The 12,296-nt window shown below is 48.2% G+C and overlaps 1 protein-coding gene across 3 annotated transcripts in view; it reads right to left on the bottom strand.

The window, feature by feature from the left end:
• CLSTN2 (calsyntenin 2) overlaps positions 1 to 12,296 on the bottom strand; it is a 603,671-nt gene that overhangs the window by 20,686 nt on the left and 570,689 nt on the right. For all 3 annotated transcript variants that reach the window (XM_058730043.1, XM_058730044.1, XM_058730045.1), the window contains one exon: positions 4,289 to 4,455. In XM_058730043.1, coding sequence (XP_058586026.1) covers positions 4,289 to 4,455 — 167 coding nt within the window. The remainder of the gene's footprint in view (positions 1 to 4,288; positions 4,456 to 12,296) is intronic.

The raw sequence follows: 12,296 nt of genomic DNA, 5'->3' as shown, positions 1-12,296 counted from the left end.
AACAAAACCTTCTACCAAACTAGGTTTTTTAATTTTCTTAATGTTTGTTTATTTTTGAGAGAAAGAGAGAGACAGAGCGTGAGCATGGGAGGGGCAGAGAGGGAGACACAGAATCCGAAGCAGGCTCCAGGCTCTGAGCTGTCAGCACAGAGCCTGAAGCAGGGCTCAAACTCCCCAACTGTGAGATCGTGACCTGAACCGAAGTTGGACGCTTAACCGACTAAGCCACCCAGGCGCCCCTGTTTTGTTTGCTTTAAATTGCAATGTTACTAAACATAAAGAATTAAAAAAAAAATCAGGTTCTGTCTCTGTCTCTTTGCCCCTCCCCTGCTCTCTCTCTCTCTCTCAAATATAAAACATAAAAATTTAAATTGCAGTGTTACCAACCCTGTGGCATGACTGAGGTTAGGTCTCTGTGTAAGACACACAGTGGCATTAGCATTACACAGGGACAGGAGATGGCTTCCTGGGAACCCAGCAAGGTGTGATAGCACCCAGTTTCCCTTAGGAAGCTGTGTTGTGGCCATGGTGATTCCTTTCTTTGAGCTAAGAAACTACTAGACATCCCCAAAGCTATGGCCTTTGGGAATAGTCAGTTCTCTTAGAGGGCCAGCCAATATCACCAGGCACCTAGCAGGCTGGGAGATCAGTGAAATTCCTGGCCAAAGCCTAAGTCTGTTCCTCCAGGGAAGACATGGCACTCCAGGCACCTAGCCATTCACTTGGACACCTGCCAGCCCCTCTGGGTTGGGCCAGATGAAGATTTGACACATTTGAGGCTCCTCTGCTACAAGTGTCACCTGGTTTACCTTTCAAAAGAAGCTGGGGCAGCGTCAAGGGCAAGTGCAAGACCAGCCCAGTTGGAGAAGAGAACTGTGATTTTATTTATTAGATTTGCTAAGGAAGATCTGTATGTCTGTATCTGTATTTATCATCTTATCTACACATATATGTATCTTTTTCTCTCTCCCTATATGTGTGTGTGTGTGTATCTATATATAACATACATAGAAATCAGTTCCCACAACATCACAACAAACTACACTTTATACATGAGGGAATTGGAGTTTAAAGGATTACATTCCTTTGCCCAAGGTCACCCAGCTAGTAAATATTCGTACTACGATTTGAACCTGGGACTAACTTGTCCCAAAGTTTTTGCTCTTTCCCACTCTTCCACATGGTAGAAATGACAAATTGGCAGGGAGTAGGTTATGAAAATCAGAACAGGGTGTTCTTCAGGAATGTGGCTATTCCACAGTGTCATGTATGGGTACGAGATGGTAACCACCCCAGCCATCTAATGACTCCAGCCAGGCTGGACAAATATTCAGAAATTAGCACGAGCCAGGGGAAAACAAGTGGAAAGAGGAACCGGTGCCAGTCCTGTGAGCAGATGGAAAGTTTTGTTAATTAGAGACGGACCTCACTTCCTCTGACTTCCTAGCTAGGGAGGAGGGAAGAGGCCAGGCACAGGTAAGAGAGAACAACAGTCAGTATTTAGGAATGAAATGAGGGATCAATGGAGGAAGGACAAGGAGGAAGGAAGTCTGAATGATTTTCAAGAATGCCTTCTACTCTGAGTTGCTGGTGTGGAGGAAAGAGCACAGACTTATTTTGGGCAAGTCCCTGAGTCCCAGTCTCCTTATTTCTGAAATGGGGCCATAACATTTAATCTGTTGTGAGGAGTAGGGCTAATGAACTTCGAATGGCCCCCGGTGGGTACACCATAAATTGTGTGTCTTATCATTAACTTCCCCGCAGTGCTCTACTTCTTGCCAGCTGTGCTCTAAGGATGGAAAAGGATCCTCTGCGGTGACTGCTTATCAACAGGTGGCCTCCTAGAAAGTTGGAAGAGCCTCCCCACCCTCCAGGGTGGTGTGTGCCTTTTAGTTTACACCCCCTCTTTTCACAGCCTCTGGTTGCTCTGGAGAGACTGCCATGCCTTTCCATGTATGATCCTAAGAATGTGTGGCTTTTCAGTCCAGCATCTTTGGTTTATGTATTCTGTAGTGCCGGAATCCTGAAACTATGGTCTCACGGGATGCTCCACAGCAGAGCGGATGCAACTCAGAGGCAGGGAGCAAACCCAGAATCAGACAGAGAGGGGGATGGTTGGAGGACAGATTTCTGCATCACTGGGCTGACAAAACGCTAAGGAAACAACACAAACAGTTGGTCAAGGATCAAACCCTAGGTTCTACATGTGAGGGTGCCTATATGAAATGTGCCACAAAATAGACCGTGGGAAAGTTGGCCTTTCCAATAGGAGGCAGTCATGAACGTTTCCTTCAATGGCAGGTGATTAACTACTGAGTGCACCTGTGCGTGTGTATCTAATGTTCTGGAAAGCCATTCTTGCCTTACCCTGTCTGCGCACTGCTCCCACCTTCCCCCTCTGACCCAGTTTCCAAGGTGAGCGTCTTGCCCAGATCACGTTCCTTTGCCTACAGCCCTTCAGTGGCTCCCTTGTCGCCGACAGAAGAAAACATGTGTACACGTGAATATAGTTTACGGGGCCCCATGACGTGGTCTGTGCGCAGCTCTCTGACCACACTTTCTACCTCTCCTCCTGCAATTTGGGCACTGTTCCACTGGCCTTCTTGGAGTTCCAGTGCACAATGCAGGGCTCCCCAGCCCTCTGCCATCACTCGTGCTCTCAGATGTGCCTAGAGTTACTACCCAGCTCCCCTCCCCTGCTTTTCTCCTGTTCTATGCCTACCCATCCTCAAACATTCTGCTCAGACCTCACCTCCTCCAGGAAGCCTTCCCTAACTGCTGCTCCCCAGGATCTGGAATTCTGGAGCAGGCTACCTGGACTTCTATTCTGGCTCTGCTCATTACTAATTCTAGGATCTTAGACAAGTTTCCTTTCTCTTGCAGTCCTCAATTCCTCGTGTGCAAAATAGGAATATCCACACAAACTTTGCCATAGGGTTGTTCTGGGCTTCAATGAGTTAATACCTGTAAAGTATTGCGAACCATGCCTGGCACTTGGGGAGCCTCAGTGCTCATAATCATCACGGCGGTTACCACACTGGATTATAAACGTCCTCTTAGGCCACTGACTTCCCAAAAGACAAAAGGCTGGCAGTGTTCAGTTTCGCATCTCCTCACCCAGCCCTGAACCCATACGTGGGTGTCTGTGGCATGTTTGCTGAAGTGACTGCAGCCTACAGAAAAGCATGGTGTGCTCAGATCACCAGACCCTCCAGGGCTCCCCACATCCGAGCCCCACAGGCCCCATTGGCAGTGGACATAAAGGCACTGTCTGCTGGAGGGGTGACTCCCGGTCCAGGATAGGTAGGCCCAGGGCAGGAGGCAGGTGAGGATCCTAGGGCTGTACCAGGTGCAAGATGGGGGTGGGGGGGCACACCATCCTCGGGAAATGGCCCGTAAAGGAAGCCTCCACAGTTTGGCAGGGGCGATGGCTTGTGGGGCTGTCCTGTGCTCCAGGAGGTAGAGGGTGGGCTGCCTGCTCTCACCGCAGACCCCTAACAGGGGTGTGTTAGGATCGAACAGGGGCTATGATGATGTTCACCCAGCTCTTTGCTCAGGTTCCCAGAGGCTCCCTGCTGGCCGGAGCTCCTAAGGTCCAGGTGAGGCCAGAACTACCCCTGCCTGTCCGGGGTGGGGACGGCAAGGGGCGCTCACTGAGGACAGTCAGCCATGTCTTGCCTCTCAGGAAGCGCTGTTCTCAGAATGCAGCTTTGATTCTTTTGGATCACACGAAATGTTTTTATTTTGCATAATCTGCTCACACTCCCTTTGCCAGAGATTGCTCGAAGCCCAATCTGTGCTTCAATTTCACAACATGAGACCCGGCGACCTCTGTATCTGCTTTCTAATTCCAGCCCACCCCAGGCTGACCTTCCTTCCTAATTTATATTTAACATGGCCAAACTTTTTATTCTATTTTTAAATATTTTTGAAATACATTCCTGCATGCTGCTTCTGAGCCTTTGGCAAATAAAACAAAAACCAATCAACCAACCCAGGAACAGCTGAAATACAACAATTCCCTTCTGGTAGGCATTGGACATGTGCCTGCTTTTGTGTAGTGAACTGATTATACAGGAGGCCTTCGTCTAGGAATTTCAGGACACGGCAGAAGCCCATCATGGAAGTCACGGTCGCTAATCTCCCCACCGTGTCAGCACCTTTGCCCCCAGACCATCTCTGTGCAACTCCACACTGAGGACTCCATTTCCCGGAGTCCACTGGCACTGGGCAGCCACTGCCCCATAAATCAATGTCTTATTGGCGGGGATGCCGGCTCCTTCCTTACCTTTATTCCTTGGCCGAGACTTTCCAGGGAATTAATATCCAGCCCTTCCTTGCAGGCCTGCAGGCAGGAAATGACCTTCTGACTCTCCATTTTGCCAGGGCGGATGGTGAGACTGGCCAGGCTGCCGTGGAAGAATTGAGCAAACCGCGGTTTGGTGACTTCTCCTCCTAGAAGTGAAAGAAGCACGGTCATTTGCCCTGTGGAGATGAAACACCACTTCAAGGCCACCACCATCTGGCCAGGGGACCAAAGACACAGTGACTGTGTCCCCTCAACCTGAGCTTTTCCTTCGGAGCGGTGAGCTCAGCGGCCGCACTGCCATCGAGAGGATATCATCTGCCGCCAATACCTTGGCACTCCCCAGCTGCACCTGATTTAGAAATCCTGGAATTCCTGAATTTTAAGCAGCTGCCTTCAGAGCCATGAACTGCTTTAGAAGACAGAAACGGCCTAGAGAGTAAAGGTAGGAGGGAGAAGGAAGCGGCCACTGATGCCAGGCCTGCCGTGTGTCTGGCTGTCTGCCAGGGACTTCATCTGAACAAGCCTGCAAAGAAGGAACCCTCGTTTCCCACTGACACCTGAAGAAACCCGAGACTCAGCAAGGTTGAGGGACTTGCCCCAGGACACACAGCTGAACGCTGGAGCTGGTACCCTAGTCCCAGTCTGACCCCAAAGCTGGCCTTTGCTTCCCTATATGCTACAAAGAGGCTGGCAGGCAGTCAGGGAATCCTAGAGCCCTACATCCACAGCCTCTGGCTCTCTTGCAATAAATTGGTTTTGTACCCACTTAAATTCAAGCTCTTTGGCATGGAAGGACTTCCTTGATTCTGTTCTACCTCTGACTTTCTTCTCATTGCCTGCATCTCGTTCTCCACTGTTCTCTCTATCGGCTGGGCCAAGTCCTGAGGTCAGGCCTGCTCTTCAGCACGTGAGACTGTTTAATGTTGCTGGTCTCAAGTCCTCTCCTCTCATTTTCTCCAGGTCTCTAAAAGCTCCCCTGAGGTCTATTGGAATCCTCACCTCCTCCAGGAGGCCTCCCCCACAGCCTTCCCGGGGCCCAGGCCTATTCCATCTCTGAGCAGCCCACACGGAGAGCCCAGCCTTGATCTTGCTCTCCTGTTTGTTCAGCAGAGTGGCAGGATGTATAAGAAACGCGGATGTGGGTCGAAGTCCAGCCTTGCTAATTCCTGGGGAAGGTTTTGCAAATTCTCAGCCTCTGCTTGCTTGTAGGGGACAATTCTTGGTTTTGCCTCCTGGCTCTCCCGCCGTCTCTCAGAAGTCTCCTGCAGTGTGTCCCCAGGGAAGTGTGCTCCAGTGAGACACCAGCACCGAGGGCGAATTTCTGACAAGTTCTACTAGACTAGAAAGCTACAGTGACTTCTCTGCCCTCAAGCTACTCTGAGCCGGCAGAGCCTGGACCTTAGCTGTAGAGTGGGGGGAGGGGCTCTCCCCTGGTCACCCCACCTCAGCCCTGGGGTAGTAGAGACTTCTAATACCTGCCTTCCTTTGTTCTTCAGAATTCTACTTCTCAGGGGCTAATCCTTCATTATTCCAATTCTCTGTTAGTTAATAATTCTTTTTATTTACCTGTTGAAACTACGGTGTAGTTTTTCTCTCCCGATTGAGTCCACACTCAACACCCTCTACATTTGCACACATACTTTGCTCCCGCTTGTTCCTCTTCCCCCTAAGGCACCACCTCCAAACTGCTTACATTAGGCAAATCCCATCTCCTGTCCCCTGCTGCACACAAAACCTTTCATGAGCCACCCTGCCTACCACGCTCTGTGTCCTGAGCCCCCTGCTCACTGTGTCCTCTCCTTGCCCTGCGCCTTGGAGCGCTGACTTCATTTTCACATCCCCTCGCAACCCAGTGTTGCTAATGGTTTACACGTGTGCGTTTTATGTCCTCAATAGCCTATTACTGCGCTTCTCAACCCTGGCTGCGCATTTTAATCATCTGGGGATCTTTAAAAAGTCAACCTGATTCTGGTGCTGGGTCCTGCCCTGAAAGATTGTGACTTAATTGGCGTGGCGAGTTTCAGAAGGTCCTCAGGTGTGTTAAACGAGAAGTCAAGGTTAGGAATCACTGGCTAGAAGCTTCGTAGGTTGGGCCTCCTGCACTCCCCTGTGTGATCTCTCTCGTTTCTGCCACCCGCCGGCTTACCCTTGCAGCCCTTTGCACGATGCTAGAATGTGTTTGTTTAAGTCTCTCTCCTGGATGGCAGGGGGCACTCATGCATTATTCATTTTAATGAAGATGATACTGAGCAGGTATTAGGGGCCGAGGGCTGCACCAGGCACTTTGCATAAGTTGACTCATTTATTCCTCTCAACAACACAGGGCCTCTGCGTCATCCCAGCATCCTGCACCCTGCCTGGCACCCAGCAGACATTTCAAAACTGTTTCCTGAACTAAAAGAGACGGTGAGTTAATGCCAGCAGAGTACCGGGCATTGTGGTGTCTCTCCAACATCCATCTCACCTCTGCTTTCTTGTCACAGCGCCCAGAGGTTTGGCCGAGTGGACTTGAATTCCAGGGATGGATTCTATTTAGTCACGGCGAATCAGGTTTTCCTGTTTCCCTTGCTCTAGTGACTGACTCAGGTGTCGACTTAGGACCCAGTACCACGACGAAGCCAATCGGTGCCTGCGTCCACTAAATCACAGAGGCTGGCCCAGGAATAATCATGAGACCAAATTAGGCCAATGAGTTGAGAGGAGAAATTAACCAGCAGCCTTTGGGAAAAGAGCTTTCATTTTCTCTCCAGAAAGTTTCTCGAACCTACTCTTGCTCTCTTCCCTGGAGATGATTATGTGAGGATGGAAGGCTAAGAGCTGCTCCAGCCATCTTGTAGGCTGACGAGGGATGACCAAGGTGACGCATGAAGGAGAGAAGGGCCAGGAGGATCCTAGCAGAGTGCTGAGTGGACCTCCTCACTGCTCTACCACAGGGCATCCTCAGCTGTGGGAGCCAATCATCCGTCTTTATGGCTTAAGCCCTTTGACTCACACTGTTGTTACCTGCCGCCAAAAGTGTCTTCACTTTGGAAATGAAACTAGAAGGTTCTATTGAAGTACTCAGTCCATGGGGAACTCCAAAGAGATTTGGCTTTGAGGAATGCCCTGACATGGCAATGACTTGGGAGTATGGGGGAACCCTCCTGAAGCCTTCTGATCTTAGTTACCAAAGCACCCATGGGTAGGGTCCTCTGTGCCATTAGCGTATTCCTATTCTAGCAAAATGGGCACTTCTGTGGACCTGCAGGAAGAAGGGTGTGTCTTGGGTACAAGTCGCAGAGTTGCCACTCTCCAGAGCATTCACATGGTCATCTCTTCCCCACTTTGTCCACCCCACTGTCCCCTTAGAGCAGCAGATACGGCAACTGTCATTTACTGGATATGAACTACGTTTCCAACACTGTGTGAAGTCCTCCACATACATCATCTTACTGAATCTTCACTAAACACTTGGATACGAGGTACTTATTCTATCGTTACAGTGGAGCAAACTCAGATTGAGAGAGAAGTTAGTGGCTCGAGGCCACACCAGTAGTGAAGTATGTGCCCCTCCAGTGTGAGCACATTCACCCCTGCATGGGGCCAGCTGGGGCATCCTGTTGTACCAGTGGCCCCATCCAGAGTGAGGTTGAGAGAGAGCCCTCTGTCATTCAGTCCCCTGAAGTGCTCACTCTGCAGCTCCAAGTTTATTCATTTTAAAAAATTTTTTTTACATTTATTCATTTTTGAGAGACAGAGAAAGTCAGAGCACAAGCGGGGGGCGGGGAGGAGCAGAGAGAGAGGGAGACACAGAATGAGAAGCAGGCTTCAGGCTCTGAGCTGTCAGCACAGAACCCGACGCGGGGCTTGAACTCATGAGCTGTGAGATCATGACCTGAGCCGAAGTCGGATGCCTAACCGACTGAGCCACTCAGGCGCCCCTGCAGCTCCATGTTTAAAGACCAAACTTTGTGACTCTCTTGGATTCTTAGACATTTTCCAACGCACCATTTTCTCTCAGCAAAACATTCATATTCTGTATTTTTCACTCAAGAATCCCACATCTGTGGTGCACTGTATTTATTAGTGATGGAGCTCCAGGAAATCAATTCAATTAGCACTTTGCAATAGGAGGCCAGCATAAAATTTGAAATATATTTGCACTCAGGGGTGGTTGTGATTCAGGATTTAAAAAATAATAGATACATTGAAAATCTCTTTTTAATATCTGGGGTGTCTTCGTAAACCATGGCTCCTCTGTTAACATTTAGACACAAACATGCTCATGAATTATTTGAAGGAAAAAAAAACATAACCTGATTTCTTACACAAAGAACTTTCTCTAAATGTTTGCGAATGTGATTTTGGATTCTTGAGGCTAGATCTGCACACATTTTTAAAGTGTCTGCTGAATGTCTAGCCCTCTGTTATATTCAGTTAATTATAAGATATAGACCATGCTCTCTAGGAACTTACATTAGTTGGGAGAATAAAGTGTAGACAATGGGAAGATAAAAATGTGAGAGTAAATTGCTAGAATAGATGTTCTAAGGCAGTGCATGATTAATTTCCAAACAAATGACAGAGATGATGTGTCCAACAGATCATAGGGGAAAGAATAATAGCCATTGTTTATTAGGCCCTTAAAATATGGCAAGTGCTTTCATGTTCTATTTTATTTAATACTTAAGTGGCAGGATAGTACGTTTGAGATCTTAATCTGTCTATTCTTTTGATTTTTTCCTGAGTATTTCTCCCACCTTACCCTCCATTTAGACACATATCTGGCTTCTGCTCATTGCCACAGGGAGGGTTGTGACAAGGAGAAGAGCAGATCGGGCTTAAAGCTGAACTTCTTCCTCGGTTTTGTTTCCAGCAGCCTAAGTCCTTAGGAGGATGGAGAAGATCTGGGTATGGATCAACATTTGGGGGAAAATAGAGGAAGAAAATCTGGCTTCCCCCAGAGGAGAAAATGTTGCCCTTGACCGGGGAGGGAGGCTGGCAGGGAGGCAGCAGAGGGGGATAAGACACAGGGGTGCTGAGTGAGGCACCTAAAGCCCGCCACCTGGGCCGAGCTGGGGCTGGGGAGCATGACGCTGGAGGGAATGCCCGCCTGTCGCATCTGGACAGACAGGCAGATGGACCACAGATGGTCTTACAGAGAGAGCATGAGAAGCAGCAAAGATATTTTTGTGCCCTCAAGGAAGGCAAGGAAATGCTGAGAGAGCTGCCAGGCCAGAAGGCCCGTCAGTGACAGGACCAAAGAGGCGAGCACCATTTCAGCGGACACCTGCTTGGGGAGAGGGCTGGGGACCCCCTCAATGCCCTAGCCCCACGTCAGTACTCCCCAAGTCAATCAGCCCCAAGGAAGTGGAAACATTTCTAATTTGCCAAGGTTAAATCTCCCCCACTCAGATGGAATAGGGGTTTGAAATGAAACTAAGATGGATGTAGAAAAAATAATTTTTCTTTGTGAATTCTGATTCTTACCTGCTAAACATATAACTCTTTTTACAGATGATGTTGCACATTTAGATAACTTGCCCAAACCACACAGCCAGGAATTAGTGAGGCCTAGATTCAAACTCAGGTCTTGCTTGCTTATAAGGCTTTGAACTGCATGCCATACAATAGATGTGGCTGGGAGGGCTCAAAGAGGACTCCTTGGAGGATGTAGTAATTGGGCTGCTTCATAAAGATGGGGACAGGCTGGGACCGACACAATGCCGGGAGAGACTGTCCAAATAATTGGGTTCTGTGGACACTGGGTTCAGCAACAACTCCCAATGATTTGTGTCAGGTTTTCTGGGAAATGCAGTTGTCTTGAGAAACAGTATTTGGCAAACGTGATTTAATGTAGCTTGTATTCTGAGCCAGAGTTTGCGTTGGGGATGAACTCCCCCTCAGCTTTCTTTCAACTGAGAGGTGGGACCTACCCACCTCAATAGCTTTTCAATCAGTAACATCCGCTTCCCTCCAAGTAGAAGATCCGTGTTGTGTGAATGTGCTGTCTCCTCCCTTTGTGAGGTGTGTGCAGGACGCTGCTGGTGCTTCCTTTCCCGCCGTCATTCCCACAGCCGTTTAGTCTGAGAAACACACGGTGGAGTGGGTGCGACATTCCCTCTTGCTTGACTCGAATGCTGCTCTATGTGTGGCTTGTTGATGGGGACGCCCCTCAATGAACACAATTTCACGGATGGTTGGGTATCAATTTTGAGCTATGCAAATGGCGAGACCGTCTGAAATCTCGCTTTCCCTCATTTCCTCATGTCAGTGATGGAGACACCCATGGAACGCAAAGACTAAGTGAAGTGTGTAATAGACCCCCACAAGCTGTAGCTTCACAACTGTCCACACAACCCAGGGGCTGCAGGGGACTTGTGGAGATGGATGACCTGTGGTCGTGGCCGGCCACGGCCATTCTCAGCAGGTTTCTCACCCTTTTTTGTTTCTGTGTATCCCCCTCCAGCCGTCCCAGCAGACATTTAATATGTGGCATGTTCTAAGAGAGCAAAACATATGACTATAGATGAGCCCAAAGTCAGCTCTGTCGGGTTGGGGACCTGAATTCATGGAGTGGATTATTATTATCCTATATTATCCAGGATACCCCCTTCCTTCTCCAGATGAAGAACTAAGGAATATAGAGGCAAGACACTTTTCCAAGACCCAGAGCAGCAGTGAGGGTCTGGAATTTTCTTCCTATGGCTCCAAACTCAACCCTCCCTACAGTGAACCACAATGCCTTGAGGGGCCTGTAGTTACTTTTAGGCCTCAGCTTGGACATTGTCCAATGTGTGGGGAAAATGCCCTGGGGGTTTGTACAAGTGATTTGACTCCAGGTTTCAGAATTGTCTGGTCTTCTGTACTTGGGTATGAAGCTCCATCTGGCTTTTTACATGTCCCTAGAAGCAGAGGTGGTGTAGCAGTGCAATTAAGGATAAGAGTTCTGGTGGCAGAGGCCCAGGTGCAAATCCAGGCTCTGTGTGACCCCTAGTGAGGTACTTCTGTCTGTTTCTTCATCTGCAAAATGGGGATTCCATTCTCACCCAGGCAATAGGGTTGCAAAAGGGGAAGACATGCATTTAGCTCGGCACAGGGCAGGTACTCAAAAATGGCAGCTAGTGGTAGAGGGACAGCATGAACCAAGGAACTCCAAGATCAGATTACATCACGTGAGTTTTCACTTTTTCTTCAGTGGCCTCTTTCCTTCCTTCTGGTGTATCTCTTAGAAAAACTAAAACGATACTGTTTTTGCTCCAAGCCCTTGTGAAATTTTATTTTTTTTAATTTAATTTTTTATTTTTTTAAATTTGCATCCAAATTAGTTAGCATATAATGCAGCAATGACTTCAGGAGTAGATTCCTTAGTGCCCCTTACCCATTTAGCCCATCCCCGCTCCCACCACCCCTCTGGTAAACCTCAGTTTGTCCTCCATATTTATGAGTCTCTTCTGTTTTGTCCCCCTCCCTGTTTTTATATTATTTTTGTTTCCCTTCCCTTATGTTCATCTGTTTCGTCTTTTAAAGTCCTCACATGAGTGAAGTCATATGATTTTTGTCTTTCTCTGACTAATTTCACTTAGCATAATACCCTCCAGGTCCATCCACATAGTTGCAAATGGCAAGACTTCATTCTTTTTGATTGCCGAGTAACACTCCATTGTGTATATATACCACATTTTCTTAATCCATTCATCCATTGATGGACATTTGGGCTCTTTCCATACTTTGGCTATTGTTGATAGTGCTGCTATAAACATGGGGGTGCATGTGTCCTTTTGAAACAGCACATCTGTATCCTGTGGATAAATGCCTAGTAATGCAATTGCTGGGTCATAGGGTAGTTCTATTTTTAGTTTTTTGAGGAACCTCCATACTGTTTTCCAGAGTGGCTTCACCAGCTTGCATTCCCACCAACAATGCAAAAGAGATCCTCTTTCTCTGCATCCTCGTCAACATCTCTTGTTGCCTGACTTGTTAATGTTAGCCATTCTGACAGGTGTAA

The sequence above is a fragment of the Neofelis nebulosa genome, chromosome 5 (genome assembly GCF_028018385.1).
Source record: "Neofelis nebulosa isolate mNeoNeb1 chromosome 5, mNeoNeb1.pri, whole genome shotgun sequence".
NCBI classification, from domain to species: domain Eukaryota; kingdom Metazoa; phylum Chordata; class Mammalia; order Carnivora; family Felidae; genus Neofelis; species Neofelis nebulosa.
Note: the sequence above shows the minus strand (reverse complement) of the source record. Positions and strands in the feature narration are given on the sequence as shown.